Source organism: Haliotis asinina, chromosome 1 (assembly GCF_037392515.1).
Source record: "Haliotis asinina isolate JCU_RB_2024 chromosome 1, JCU_Hal_asi_v2, whole genome shotgun sequence".
Taxonomy (NCBI): domain Eukaryota; kingdom Metazoa; phylum Mollusca; class Gastropoda; order Lepetellida; family Haliotidae; genus Haliotis; species Haliotis asinina.
Window position 1 is genome coordinate 50,374,137 of NC_090280.1, and position 16,237 is coordinate 50,390,373.

General features: G+C 40.0%; 1 protein-coding gene across 1 annotated transcript; it reads right to left on the bottom strand.

Annotated features, from left to right (window-relative positions):
• Positions 1–742: 742 nt before the first annotated feature.
• LOC137273333 (fucolectin-like) lies at positions 743–15,326 on the bottom strand. Its single transcript, XM_067805931.1, has 4 exons — positions 15,275–15,326; positions 3,540–3,767; positions 2,697–2,905; positions 743–985 (listed from the first exon to the last, which is right to left on the bottom strand). Exons 1-4 carry the CDS (start codon positions 15,324–15,326, stop codon positions 743–745), a joined length of 732 nt encoding a protein of 243 aa, XP_067662032.1.
• Positions 15,327–16,237: the final 911 nt, after the last annotated feature.

Consider the following 16,237-nt stretch of genomic DNA (forward strand, 5'->3'; position numbering starts at 1 on the left):
GTGGACAGTTGATTTTGGATCCTGTCCCCGGTATTCCCCGTTATCATACTCACAATTGAATACAACGGGGGAAGAAACCATTACACTGGATCGGGTGGACAGGCTGTGTGAGGCTGCCCATTGCATGCGATCCTCAGCTCCTTATGACATTGTATTGTCCTAATTTGAACTCTCTCTTTCTCTCTCTCTCTCTCTCTGTCTCTCTTTCAAAACCCATATATATATATATATATATATATATGTGTGTGTGTGTGTGTGTGTGTGTGTGTGTGTGTCTGTGTGTGTATAGTTTTATTTCTTGATATTATCACCTTCTAGTCGGTTTTACTGTCCTTCGATGACAGTTGTGTTTTTGACTATAAATTACTCATTCACTTATTGACTTACTCACTCACATAATACCCCAAACGTGCAGATTGTCTCCTACTGCCCTCTACTGTTGTAGATTGTAGGAATACCCAGTGGTGTTCACACTCCTAAATCACGGATCCGATGAGTACAACGTACAACACAATTGTACGGATGTACAATCATACCACTGCTATCTTGTTGGACCACAGTTACAAACGGTACAGAGTAGACAGGGGGTGGACATTTCCAGTCTTGACGCGTCACTAATAGAACCCATTTCAGATGCAGTTCTTCACACACCGTTCGCTTATAAGTCAATTATACAGTAGTATGTCTTCGGATGGCATTCAGGAGTGATCCACGGGATCATTTATGGATGTCAGCATCTTTATTATGAGGAACACGACGCTTTCGGAATATATTCATCCTCCTTCAGGGTAACATGGTTCAGTTCCATCAGGGTCACATGGTTCAGGTGCATCAGGGTTAAGTAGTTCGGGTCTATCAGGGTCACGTGGTTCAGGTCCATCAGGGTCACGTGGTTCAGGTCCATCAGGGTCACGTGGTCCAGGTCCATCAGGGTCACGTGGTTCAGGTCCATCAGGGTTAGGTAGTTCGGGTCCATCAGGTTACCCTGATGAAGATGTGAGAATATATTCCGAAAGTATGAAGGAACAAGAACACATCAAGAATCAAGAAGGTGACATCTGAAAACGATCACCTGTTACTTCAAGATGTTGTTATACATCGTGTAATCTGTTCCTTCCGTGGGGCATGCACAAAAATCGAAATACGCTAATTAGGTCTGGCAGAACAACTAAAGTAGACACAAACGAAATTATAATGATGCCGAACAGGCCAATATACTGGGCGCTTGGTTTCTTATTTACGGCGCTGCGTTTTCTGCGAATGTAACTGGAAGTATTCGTGGTTGGAATGATCAGCTTCTGTTTGATTGCAGTGCTCAGTTCGTCCAGTAGTTCACGATCGTGCTTGATGAACGTCTGGCATCGGCACCGACAGCTCGCAGTAGTCACCGACGAATCTAGCGTAGCAGTGGATGTTGACAACATAGCTGCAGTACTAGATGTATCTCCAGAAGCCGTCATTGACGCCGTTGGGTGGCTGGTTTGGAAATGGCTGCTCTGAAAGCTGGACAACTCTACAGCTGTTACATGGCTGTGTGACAGTGACGACATGTTGTCGAGTGCTTGTGATGTTGTATTAGGGCGTGGCCCTGAACTCAGTTGTACACTGGTTTGTGTGACATCCAGCGAGTCCGTGCTGGAGAGAGCGTGGTCGTGTGGGACGGAGAGACTTCCATCATCTAGGGTGGAAAGATTGATGCCAAACAAAGAGGGGCTTGCAAACGTGGAGATGTCAGTGCCAGCTGTGTCTGTGTTCAATACCTCCGACGTCGATAACAACACGTGTGAACTCATCACATACTCATTTGTCGTCAATGATGAGTAAGAGGACAAAAAGGCGCTTGAAAGCGTTGATGACAATGTCACTGAAACAGATATTGGTTATAATCCGTGAGGGGTGGGAAGTAGGTGTTTGTTTATGCAAACGTATAAAACATCACCCTTGTTACTTTGTGTTAGGTGGGGACAGGCACACAAGGAAAGCTGACACAAACAGTATCTCGGAACCTCACACAGCAAAGGGAGTGAATGCATGGAATCGTAGATCCACCGACCACACGAGTTCTCAGTGTACAGCAGGTAATGGCAACAAATAACAGTATTTATAATGAACAATCTGTCATTCATGGCAGGATTCTCATCTCATTGAAAACAAGCATCAGGCATACCAAGACTGTCATCTCATCAAACAAGCAATGTCACTCAAACACACCACACTTGTTATCTCATCAAACAAGCAAGGGCACTTACACCACACACAACACACCACACACCACAAAACAAGCGATATTGCTCACATCGCATACCAGGTTTGTCATCCCATCAAGCAAGCATTGTCACTCATACCAAATCTTTCATCTCATCATATAAGCATTGTCAGTTGCATTGCGTTTGCCACCTCATCAAACACAACGGCTGATATCACTTACCGAGAGCTTTTTCTACCAACGTCAAAGTACAACACGGAGACCTATATCACATGCTGAGAGCTCTTTCTACCTACGACCTAGTACAACACAGAAGACTGATATAAACTTACCAAGAGTCCCTGCTAACTACGTCACAGTACAACAAAGACACTGTTATTACATACCGAGAGTCTTCTCAACCTGCGTCAGAGTACAACGCGGAGACTGATGTTACGTACCGAGAGTCCCGTACCCCTACGTAAGAGAACAACACACAGACTATTATCACCGTACCGAGTGTTCCGTAGACCTCAACCTCGCACAGTGTCAGTCTTTCAAACCCTGTCAGCTGAATCCTCAGATAGCGTCCGGCAGTGTTTTGGCTGCAGAAGATGGACTTGGTGGTTGTGCCATATGTCCCTTGGTGGAAGTAACAGAGCTTGTAATGTCCGCCAACATCATGGCTAACACTCACATTGAAATTGGCCAATCTCGCAGCTGCAACCGGATAACACACTTTGGTAATTCAGGAGGTATATGTGAGGAGGTGCGGCTGCATGGTGATCAAAGCGTTTGCTAGATTCGATTCTATTCTATTCCTCACATCTGTATAATGTGTGGATTCCATTTCTGGTTGAAATGTTCCTAGAGCCGCGCGATTCCAGACTCATGTAATCACTTGAAGATGCGTGTGCCCTTCAGTGAAGTCAGTGGCCTTTGAGTTTACGGTTAACTGATGACTTAAGGATAAGGATGTTTCCAGTGAACTCATGTATCGTGGATATGGGGTGAGTGATTGAGTGAGTGATTGAGTGAGTGATTGAGTGAGCTTAGTTTTATGCCGCTTTTAGGAATATTCCAGCAATATCACGGCGGGGGACTCCAGAAAATGGGATTCACACATTGGTCCCATATGGGGAATCGAATTCGGGTCTTCGGCGAGACAAGTGAACGCTTAAACCACTAGGCTACCCAACCGCCCTGTATGGATATGGTGGACAATATCACCCCTCATAAGTGCCCCAGGAAGCTGGAGGTATGTGCATAGCACCGGGTATTATATTGTGAAGGTAGTAGCTTTAACTTCCTTCCAGTCAGTTTATGCTGAACACAATCAGTGTATGTGTCTTACCGCAACAGTCCACTCTGTTGGTGATCCTCAAGCTTTCCACTGTATAGTCCGCAGTGAGGTCCACCTCCCACCACGGCTGGTTCTCGCCTGTGTCGTTAGTGTGAGTGCACTTGTCCACAAACAGATGCTGCCCGGTATGTCCGTCCACTCCGTAACCAGGGACAAAGTCCCGCCATGTTGAACTCTGGCGTGTTGGCTTCCCAAATGCGATGTTTTCGAGGGCGTGTCCTGGAACACATCCATTAGTGGAAGACGGCACCTTCACAACACTACATGCATGTATACATCACAGGAAGACAGCACCTTCACAACACTACATACATGTATACATATGCATCACAAATACAATGCGATGTTTTCGAGGGCGTGTCCTGGAACACATCCATTAGTGGAAGACAGCACCTTCACAACACTATATGCATGTATACATCACAGGAAGACAGCACCTTCACAACACCATATGCATGTATACATCACAGGAAGACAGCGCCTTCACAACACTACATACATGTATACATCACAGGAAGACAGCGCCTTCACAACACTACATACATGTATACATCACAGGAAGACTGCACCTTCACAACACTACATGCATGTATGTACATCACCGGAAGACACTTCCTTCACAATAATACATACATTATATATATATAGATAGATTTTACACGTAAATTGCAACCAACTTCAATCTTCCGATGAATGGCATAAATTCCGTTCACACTCATGAACATCTAGGCCTTATAGTTCAGCACGATTGCTCATGGAAGGAGCACATTAACGAACATGCTAAATATTTCAACCCATTCGTTGGTTTCACATTAATTTCAGACTCGCTGTGCGCATGCGCAGAGCGTGTAAAAATATCTACTGGCTAAGTTCCGCTTTGGTCGTACGTTTAAATACACTCGAAACAAAATGATAAAATAATGATTGTTTACGAGTGACAACTATTCATAGCTAACTAAATACATCAATTTGCATATGATTTTCAGCTATTGATGTCCAATTTTGGTTGTAGCTGCATCAGAAATGTGTGTTTTGGTAGTTGTGACAAGGGGATGTGCGGGCAGAACGGTGGTGTGAGATGTTTATACAAGAACGTATCGACATAAATTAAGCTATTTTACTACTCCCGGTCTTTGGTGCATACAAGTGCATACAAGTATAAAAATAAGTTGTAATAGACATAAAACTAGATATTTGGTTTGATTGACCGTTTTCTTTACAGTGTCCTAACACTATCGGTAAACGTACGACCAAAGCGGAAGTTAGCCAGTCGATATTTTTACAAGCTCAGCGCATGCGCACACCGAGTCTTAGATTAATGTGAAACCAACGAATGGCGAGCTGTCTAAGAAGTTGTAAATATCGTTTAAAACGGTAGACATTAGAATCCACGTATAAACAGTTCATATTACCAGTTTTTGATTATTGCAGTCAAATTATTATTCTTAATTGTAACATAGGATATTTATATAGCGTACATATCCATGCAACTATTGCTTGCTCAAGGCGCTGGTATTCGTTTCGCTCGATCACTGGATGTCCGACTCAACGTCAGATCGTATTATCAGTTTCAACTCCCTGGGAAGTATACAACTCATGCTGCCACTAGGCGCACTGAATTTATTGTGGCTCTCTCATCCTAACTAGGTACCCATCTACAGCTGGGTGGACTGGGACACATAGTCACAGTACTTTGTCCAAGTTTACTGTATGTTGCTGTACCCGCAACTAGGTGTTTGCATGTATTCTTGCGGCCACCATCTGGTGATATACCAACGCATTCGACGGTTCTTTTAAGTGCACAGGGTTGTGTATTGCACACTAGGGGTTGTGACAACACGGAAAGAGTCTGCACGCAAAGATGACTCCGAGGTCTTTACACCCGGTCACAGGAGGGCTCGATCCCGGCAGCTTAACCTCGCTGGGTCACTAGACTGGGGCTTTAGCCAGCTCGCCCACCACATGGCTATGTTTTACAAAATAGTTAATATCGCTACTCCAAGCTATCTTAGTAATCTTGTTCCTCCTAGAGTATCAGATGTATTTGGTTATAATCTGTGCAATGATTCAAATCTTCAGACTGTAAATGTAATGTAAATGTAAAATGTAAAAATGTTATGTAAATGTAAAATGTAAATCTGTAAATTATGCAAAGTCCTTTCTTCCAGATACCGTTGAGTTGTGGAATTCATTAACAACTGAACATAGAGAATTAACGTGCCTATCGAAATTCAAAAATGTATATTCAAACGATTCTAATATCTACAGCAACTTTGACTTAAATTTCGGTAGCAGATTTTGTCAGATCATACATTTTCGTCTCCGACTTGAATGTAGGGACCTTAATGCACACAAATATGAAAAATTTATGTCCCCAACATCATCTTGTTCTTGTGACCATAACTGTGAAGACTGCTGATTACTTATTTTCATGTGCTCTTGAAGACAATATTCGTCAAACTAATAGGTTCGACCTAAAATCAGTTTTGTTTGGAAACCAGAACTGTTCGTAAATAGAGAAAAAAATGACTTTCAGTTTCAGTGCACTCGTTTATAAATTTAACAGGCAGATTTGATCTTAAATAATTTATCAGTATGGGATATATTTATAAACATCGACTGGCGTTATTTCTCGCTTCTGCAACATGTTTACAAGGGTCTTACAGCCCAGTAACCCTTTCAAAATACCGTGTGACGAGTTTATTACCCTTAAGGTGTTTTAAAGAGCTTATCTTTAAACACCAGCATTCAACCTTCGTCGAATAAGACGCAAAATGTTTAGACATGATGTTTACTGAACGGTCATAAAGGGACATAACTCGGGATAACTTGGTTTGAGAAAAAATATTATATTTGAGGTTTTATTAAACAAGTGAAAAACAGAAACAGTTTAGTTTTATTATATATTTATTGACACAAACAAACAAAACGTTGTGGCAACAACTTCATACTCATTTCATGCTCATAACTCTAGAATTTCGAAGCGATCATTCGTTTGGCAGCTACGTTCCATCTGAGGTCAAGGCTATTCGTACAACACGTGTATTGGTGTACATATTCTTATTGTAACCCCATATTGTTCCTAGGCTGGCATATATTTACTTTTCCTTGATGTATTTGCCTAATTTCTGTTAGTCTAATTACAGGTTACACAAACGCCGGGTTTGATGTCGCAGTATCGGCAGCAACAGCCTTTGTGTTACCAGTGATGCCATATTGGCCTGGTGCAAATTCATCAAGCAACTCATTTCAATTAAAACTGCATGTTCACAAGTAATAGCCAGGGTGCTTTTTACACGCTTCAAAACTGTATTGATTGTAGTAGCGACGTAACAGTATTGAATTCTTGATGTTGAGTATCTAGCTCACTTGTTTCAATTTCTTTGCTTTCCTTATTTTGGCTTGGTGAAATTAAAAGATTAACGAAGGCTACAATGTCTATTTTCGCAACCGAATACCATTCTTTATTCAATATCAAACGTCGAAATATTGATTACATATTCTTATACTAGAGGCTTATGATCACACCCATGGCCTGGATTAACACATATTTTTATTGTATTAATCAATGAATAGATGCCAAAAAAGGAAACACTCACAATGAAACATACGGGTGTCCTGAACAAAAGTCAAGCAGACTGCACAAGGTACTTTTCATATACGAACACCATTTCTTTGAGGTTGTTATACGGTCGTTCTACCGTGAACGGGTGTGCTGACAAAACCTCCTATGGACAACCTGGGTCCATAACAATCTGAGCACTAATCTGCCTCAAATCTAAATACTAAGTTGATTAATTAAGGTTTAAATACTCTTGAAGTCAGTTAATCCGAATCAGTAATGAAGTTTCATCCTCAATAATGTTTATAAACAAAATACTAAGGTAAAGTTAATCAACGATGCCTATTAATCTCTATCCCTTATGATCTCTATTACTGATTTAATAAAACATGTCACTTAAGCCAATCACTCAGTAGTTAAAACATGTTTGGGGATTTTGTCCACAGGTCTTCATTTGGGGTTTTTGACCTTGTGCGTTTTTGTGATTAGGGGCTCTTGTCCCAGGGATTTTGTTCCACGGGAGTTTTGTCCATAGGGGGTTTTGTCCTACAATCCAACAACGTAGGAGTGGCGCCTCACGTTGTATACATATAGTCCATTTCATAAGGCTTTCAATGTGCAATGTACAGAATCAGATACAATCCTGTCGGACACATTACAACTGACCAGTGCTTACTCCAGTGTTGACAATGGCAACCTTCGGCAGCTATTAAAATATTGACCAAACTATCGTGAATAGCCTCCTACCAACAGATTATAACCATAATGTTGTCGTAGTATATGCAAAACACTGAGCCAAACGAGAAGAGGAACTTGTAGAATGTTTTGCAAGAAGCGAGTGTATGATGCCATTGACAGAAGTGTGACAGTGAACAATTCATCTTTGTATTCTTCATATGTATGTATGTATGTATGTATGTATGTATGTATGTATGTATGTATGTATGTATGTATGTATGTATGTATGTATGTATGTATGTATGTATGTATGTATGTATGTATGTATGTATGTATGTATGTATGTATGTATGTATGTATGTATGTATGTTGCATATACTTGCGTGACAGTTCACATTCATTTTGAAAGGTTGCTAATAATGAAATGTCACTTCAATTAGCCTTCATGTCATGGCTCAAACTGATGTAACGCATCTGGCATGGATAATTAATAGAGGCCATGTACCACTGAACATGCATATGTCAAGCTTAAAGCTCAAGTTATTTTTATTGCACCAATAAATGTCTTAACGACACACTGTATAGACATCCGGACCACAACTGTAATATATCCAGTCTATTTAGCCCCAAGCTAATTAGGCCCAGCTACTGTTGTCACGGCCAGGTGACATCAGCTGTAGGAAGTTGTTAAAGTTCACATGCAACCAAAAAATCAAACATAATTAAAACACATTTATCACTTATTCATGACATGTAATATACATTGTTGCTTTTTAAAAAACAAATAAACAAAATTATAAGCGTACAATCGCGATTCCAAAGTGCAATATTTTGAGATCGAACCCAGTCATAGCGGGTGGATATGCACTCAAGTGTAACGACGGCTTCCGATTGGCTGTTTCATTTGCTGACATGCTGAGGGTTCATTGTGTGTACAGAAAGATGATGTTTGATGGGCATTTTAGAAGTATAGCCAGTCACAAGAAAGTAAGATTCTTTATGGATAACAACTTCTTTTTGTGTACTTGATGCGTCGTTTCAGTATGGATTCATATACTGTTGTCAAACAAAATCATATACACTAAAAGAAGTCGTTATCCATGAAGAATGTATATAGATATGTTGGGTTTGGAAAATACATGTTCTCTGAATTTGCGCTCGATCCATTCAAATATCATGTCAATAGAGATGGTAAAGTACTGGGTGGCTGGAATCTGTCCAAGTACAAAGCAGGACTTGAAACCAGGGAGCCTATATAGAGAGGGGAGTGGAAACTCCTCGAAAAACCGCTGAACGTATGTCTCGCTTTGTCACGTGACCAGTGGAGACAATATGGCGGCAGCTTAGTATTAAAGATTGAGCTCGGTTCATTTTCAACAGCTGATTACATTCGCTGAGTGTTGTGACAACTCGGATCCTACACGTAGAACATAAGTCACCTGTTCTGTTACTTCAGTTCTAGTCACATATTTGTAATTAGTGTCAGCATAAGAAAATATGTTTGTAGTAAAGTTTCAAGTCGGCATCTTGTAACTCTCTGGCTTCAATTATCGGTACACAGCGAAGATTGACTGAGTTTCGTCAATAAAAGCTTCTTTCACACATTCCTTTATGTTTTAGCAGGAAATTATACCTTTAGTTGAAAGGTATCTGCAAGCAATAGTGATAGTTTTGTGACTTAAAAACATGTTGGGGTTTAATTGGGGTGTGTGAAAAATGTGGCAGATCGCCGATCTGATCTGATGCGCCATTGAAATACTACACGCCGTTGTTTGAAGTGTGTCTAGATATTGCTCAACACCGTCTTTCACATACACCTTTAATTTTTATGAGGGGAATTTACCATCAGGCGAAAGGTGTTTGCTGGTAATAGTGATAGTTTCATAATCTAAAATAAATTGTTAGGACGTACTTGAGGTGTGTGTAATATGTGCCATCTCGCCGACCTGATCCGATCCGCCATTGAAATATTGCACGGCGTTGTTTGAGTGCTTTTGTTTCAGCTTCAAAAACTTCATTCACATACACCTTTAATTTCCATTAGGGGAACATACCATCTAGTGAAAGGTGTTTGGAAGTAATAGTGCTAATTTTATAATTTAAAAAAAAATTGGTAGGGTGTTTTTGAGGTGTTGAAAAATGTGCCATCTCGCGGATCTGTTCTGATCCGCCATTGAAATAGTATAACTTTGAGTGTTTCTAGTTATTGCTCCAAAACCTCTTTCACATGCACCTTAAATATTTATGAGGGGAATATACAATGACCCGAAAGGTGTTTGCAGGTAATATTTATAATTTGATAATCTAAACATATTGTTAGGATTTATTTGAGGTGTGTGAAAAACGTGTCATCTCGCTGATCTGTTCTGATCCGCCATTGAAATACTACACAGCATTTTTTGAGTGTTTCTAGTTATTGCTCAAAAAACTTCTTTCACACACACCTTTAATTTCTGTTAGGGAAAAAAGTTCCATCTGGTGAGAGGTGTTTGGAAGTAATAGTGATGATTTTATGAATTAAAAAAATAATTGGTAGGGTGTATACATTCACAAGTATTTCATGTGTGTGAAAAATATGACATATCGTTGATCTGATCTGATCACTCATTACTACAAGCCAATGTTTGAATGTGTTTAGTCGTCCTAAAATTCATTTCTTTCAAATACACCTCTAAGTATTGAGGGGAATATTCTATCTGGTGAAAGTGTGAGGTATGACATATCTGATCTGTTCTAATCTGCCATAGATGCCTTTGATGCTTGAATGTTTTAGTTCTGAAACTATTGTTGATATTTGACAAAACTGCAAAGGACGTTTTAACGCTTTGTGATGGTTTTAAACTTTCTGGTTTTTTAGGGGGGAGTGACTGTGTCAGTTGACATTCTGTCAGTATCCATGCAATTGCGCACATGCAGGAAGACATCTGGTCATCTTCATTAACTACCCTCTTAAAAAAAATAATTTCGACTTTGCCACGACCGTCCATTTGTCCATTATAGACTGAGTGTCTGTAAGAATGAGAGTGACTGAATCTACAACTCATTAACATGTGCTTGACTTTCCAAACTGTATTCCTGAAGGAAAAATAAATAAAAATGTGTTCCTCCCTCGTCACATTTTTTCTATCAAAAATTAAAAATCAAAGTCTTACTCGTCACTTTTGAAAAGAATGTGCCTGAGAAACATATTTTTATGCAGCCTAAGCATTCCACACAAACAGAAAACCACTGAAACATAATGAGACATTTTAATTGTGTAACAGGTCATTTCAAATACATATAATAACATAATAACCTTTAGTTTGCCATTTGGCCATCAGGGCTTGCTGCCACTTGCAGTCTTTAAAGTCTGCATAGCCATTTTGTTGAAATCAAACCAATAAAAACAAAATAGTCTTCATTGTAGAGAGTTTCACAGTCCCTACAAAATCCATTAGTGAAGTGTATGGAGCACAGAGAAGTTTACATTAGTTATAGACTGCTGACATTCCTATGCGGCACTGAATATATAATACTATGAAGTGAAACTGGAAGTTATCCTAACATGAGGGATCAAGGATAATTCCTGAACATTAATACAAATTATGGGCACGATGCTAGTTGAAAAGAAATGAGATCTAATTGACAGAAGACCACATGGGCCTGCAGATAACTGAAACTGTTGGCCTGATACATTAACAACCGACGCTGGGCCTCTGGGCTGGTGATCGTTTCGAACGCTGTATCAAAATTGTCACATAAACAGAGAGTCTTTGAACAAGGCAATGTGTAAACACATTCTCAAGTCCTCTCATTAATCCACACATGCATCATTCGGCGACAGGAAGTGTAACCAGCTTGTTGTGACAACATTCAGGGGAGCCTACTCCAATTTACCGAGTATTACTCCGGGAGATGCCGATAGTTTCCGACAGTAAACTGGTTGAAATACTGTTAAGCGCAGCCGATTTGCGCTGAGAACAAACCAAGTCGACGTGTGCAGTGGAGCATGACAAGGCACACGTTAATTAGTACAAATGGTAAGGAAAGCTAGCGAGTGACCAATCCCTGTTATAGAGTATCCCTGTTGAAACTGACAAGAGTTTGCACCAGTTTCCGTCAGATCCAGTCATCCGAAAAAAATGAATGTGGTTTGTTTGCAACCCACAGACATAAAAACATGTCATGTGTATCACACGTGCCTAATTACATAATGTGGCAGACACGGGACTCGGGTGCGCGAGTCATAAATCAACTTATTTTCTTTTTGTCGTATAGTCTGATAGGTGCTAAGTTCAAATTGCACGTGGTCAATGATTGAAGCTGTGTATTGCATGTTGTCATTAAGTAACCATAATTAAGCCGAGGTAATTATCCTGTCACGATCACGTGACTACCCCTCCAAAAATTCATTTCGGCTTGTCCAATCAGTAACCAATAGTAAAGATATCAGATCTTGGCCAACCAATCAAAATCGTAATTGTACCCTTTCGGCCAATCACAAAAGAATTCCAACATTGATCAGTGATGTTTCGGCTATAAAAAGAGGTTAGTGATTTCTTATCAACACAACGTGAAGGGCCGGGGCCGTTGCCTTCAGCAACCCATGCTTGCCATGAAAGGTGACTATGGTTATCTTAAGAGGCGACTAACGGGATCAGGTGGTCAGGCTCGTTGACTTGGTTGACACATGTCATCGGTTCCCAGTTGTGCAGATCAATGCTCATGTTGTTGATCACTGGAGTGTCTGGTCCCGACTCGATTATTTACAGACCGCCGCCATATAGCTGTAATATTGCTGAGTGTGGCGTAAAACTGCATTCACTCATAAAGCTCATAAACATACTCTATAAACATATCTATAAAGATACTGCTGCAGGAACTGATACCAATATTGTGTAAACTCCTGAAGAATTTTTTTTAGCATTTATGACAGTAGCTTGATTTCGTCATGGCGTCATTGCTACAATTCCTTAACCTGGACGTGAGTATACCGATCCTTCAATGCATCGAAAAACTTCACTAACAAGCTGCGTTTGCAAAACCGTGGACGATCAGTGATTGATTAGTCCGGAAACCAATAATCCTCTTACTGACACACAATGTGCTTTATGCTAGAAACAGGAGATTTACACCGTTTAGTTCCCAAGGTCTTTCACTTCCTCTGGCAGTGTGGGTGGATGTGCCTACCTAACATTGTAAAATAACCCTGTACCCATAGTTTCCATACGCGAGGAACAGCGGAGGCCTTAAGGATACAAGGATCAACCATGATGTTTAGTTCATCAGAGAACATTTCATGGGATCAAGAATGTCCATACAATGTTCAGGTTGCAATTTGTTATTATGCACATTGATTAATATGGAAAAAACCCCAACAGTTTGGCTGTATTCAACTAAAGCTTTTAAAAACAAAAGAGTGAATTTTAAGACGTAACAGGTTGATCTTCCACCACCTAAGGCTAATATGTTTCCTAATCTAAATTCACTCATCTGCACATTGTCCCATTTTGTGGAGCGCACCTTCGCAGTGTACAAAAGTATGGAAAATTTTAATTTATTTACTTTAAAAATGGCACTTCATCCCTTTCAGTGCTTGCCAAGAGAATCCAGCTCACAAAATTTGCTGAAAATCTAAAAGCCCATGCGTAAATAGGTTAAGATTAAACTATAATGGAGGGAGATAGTTAGGAATAGGTAAATCAAAATGTTTATGTCCAAAATGTAAACAAATGTACATTGTAAAATTTGTAAATTGTACATTTACGAATTAAATATGAGTGTCATCAAAATCTGAACCTGTACAAATTTAGAACTTTTCTATCAACGGATAATGTAGTAGTTTTAAAAAGCCTAAGTAAACTCTTATGGCAAGGATATAACAGAGTGTATAAGTAAAACTTCGGAAAGTTTAGGATGATAGCTATCACACATACGATATTTGATAACCATACAATATGCATATTTGTACATGTGTCTATACATGAGTGTATATATATCATGGTACATACTGAACAATGGTAGAGCTTATGGTGTAAACTGAACAATGCAAGAGATCATGGTACACACATAACAGTGCTAGAGATCATGGTACCCACAGAGCAACAGTGGAAATCATGGTATCCACGGAAGAGTAGTAGAGATCATGGTACACACTAAACATAACAAGCGAGCGTCCTACACAGACAACAGCGCTAGAGATCATGGTACACACAGAACCATGGTAGAGATCATGGTATACATAGAACAACACTAGAGATCATGGTATCCACAGAACGTTACCAGACATGATGGTACACACGGAACCGTGGTCGAGATACCGATGCACACATAACAATGGAAGAGATCATGGTACCCACATAAAACAGTGCTACACATAGAACAGTAGTAAAGATAATAGTACACACAGAACAGTAGTTGAGATCATGGTACCCACAGAGATCATGGTCCCCACAGAGATCATGGTACACACAGAAAAGTGCTAGAGATCATGGTGCACATAAAACAGTGCTAGAGATGATGGCACACATAGAACAGTAGTAAATATAATGGTACACACAGGATAGTAGTAGAGATCGTGTCACCCACAGAAAAGTGCTAGAGATGATAGTACCCACAGAACAATGCTAGAGATCACGGTACCCACAGAAAGTTACCAGAGACTGTGATACACACAGAACAGTTGTACAAACTGAACAATGCAAGAGATCATAATAATACCGAACAGTTTTAAAGATCATGGTACAAACAAAACGTTTTAGAGATCATGGTGCAGAGAACAGTGTTAGAGATCATGATACACACAGAACAGTAGTAGAGCTCGTGGTACCTACAGAGCAGTAGTAGAGATCATGCTACACACTGAACATGGCAAGATATCATGGTACACACTAAACAATGCTAGAGCTCATGGTACACACAAAACAAGGCTCGAGATCATGGTACACGCAGAACAGTAGTAGAGATCATGGTACACACTAAACACAACAAAAGATCATTGTACACAGAACCGCGGTAGAGATCATGGTACACACAGAAAAGTGCTAGAGATCACGGTACACACAGAGAAGTGGTAGAGATCATAGGTACACACAGAGAAGTGGTAGAGATCATAGGTACACAGAGAAGTAGAACAGAGATCAATTCCTTTTTACGTTGGAATGTAAATGTAAATGTAAATGTAAATGTAAATGTAAATGTAAATGTAAATGTAAATGTAAATGTAGAACATTTGTAAGACATTTGTAACTACTATTGAATCGTTGCCTCGCGCCACAGGGAAGAACAGTACAGACATACAGAAGCGAGTGAAGATGGGATGGGCAGTAGAATGCTTCAGGGTGTTCACTTCTTACTTGAACAACAGTGAACGGACAGAGTGACACAAAAACACTTATTCGAGGAATCTGACACGCAATAAAGGCAAGGTGACAAACAGTTGATGTAACTTTCATAAATTGTCAAGAACCATGTCGAACTAGTTTACAAGCACCAACACTCAGTGTACCTGGAGTTAGCAAAGTTCCAGTGACGACGAGAGCAACGCGGTACAGCAACATCATGTCAACACCGGCGACTAACTGGCAACTGGCAATGAAAACACCTCGATCCTCAACCTAACACACACACGAGTCTCTGGGAACAATCCAAACAAATTCAGTACTGTACGACTCGTGCCGTGTTGACTGTAACGCAGTTTATGCAGCAGCATCTCCTGCTATAGATCTGTACGAGTCGTTCAGAGTTTGATCAATATACTGGTTATAGCGTCAGATGTCCTGAACCTGGATGCTTCACGGGGTGATGTTAAGACAAAGTGCACGTTAACATGGTTAACACAATAAAGCCTGACTTGTGCACGTATGCGCAGTGGGGTAAACGCATTTAATAGCAAATATGATCTGAAACAAAATATGCAGTACACGGAGTTCGTCTACATACGTCGGAGACAATTCCTGCACTTGCTTCATGTAACACATGTACAATGACCGCCCATAATTGTGGAATGTCATCGAAATGAGGAATGACGAAGATCGCATGTATACGAAGACCGAATGACGCCTTAGTGTTGGATAAATAAATATCTGTTAAACCCACGTTTCTTTAATCCCAACAAAGAACTAATATTTTCTCAAAAGTTTGAGTTTTTCGCTATCATGACTTCGTTTTTTATCGCGGTATATCAATAACTGTATTTCAAAATTATTTCAAAACCAAGAGGTATTTTTCTTTACATTAAGCAATGAAAGTTTCTTTCAAAACAGAACGTTTTTATATTGGCGCTATTATTTCGTTTTTAAATATGCTTAAAAGATCGAAATCATTGAACAACCAAGGATATAGAATGATAGATGTAATCTGATCACAGAGGGGACAATCTACTTTTGTAAATATAAAAAAACAAGTACAGTCAATGTACTGCGAGTTCTCTTGGAGCGCGTGTGTTCCAGGAAAGATCTATTAACGTGTT

Bases quoted from the DNA above. Each gene is read 5' to 3' on its own strand.
- LOC137273333 (XM_067805931.1), bottom strand. From the start codon at position 15,326: ATGTTGCTGTACCGCGTTGCTCTCGTCGTCACTGGAACTTTGCTAACT. The intron at 3,768-15,274 runs GTACACTGAGTG...GATGTGTTCCAG, and splicing joins TGGAACTTTGCTAACTCCAG to GACACGCCCTCGAAAACATC. The intron at 2,906-3,539 runs GTAAGACACATA...ATCCGGTTGCAG, and splicing joins CAACAGAGTGGACTGTTGCG to CTGCGAGATTGGCCAATTTC.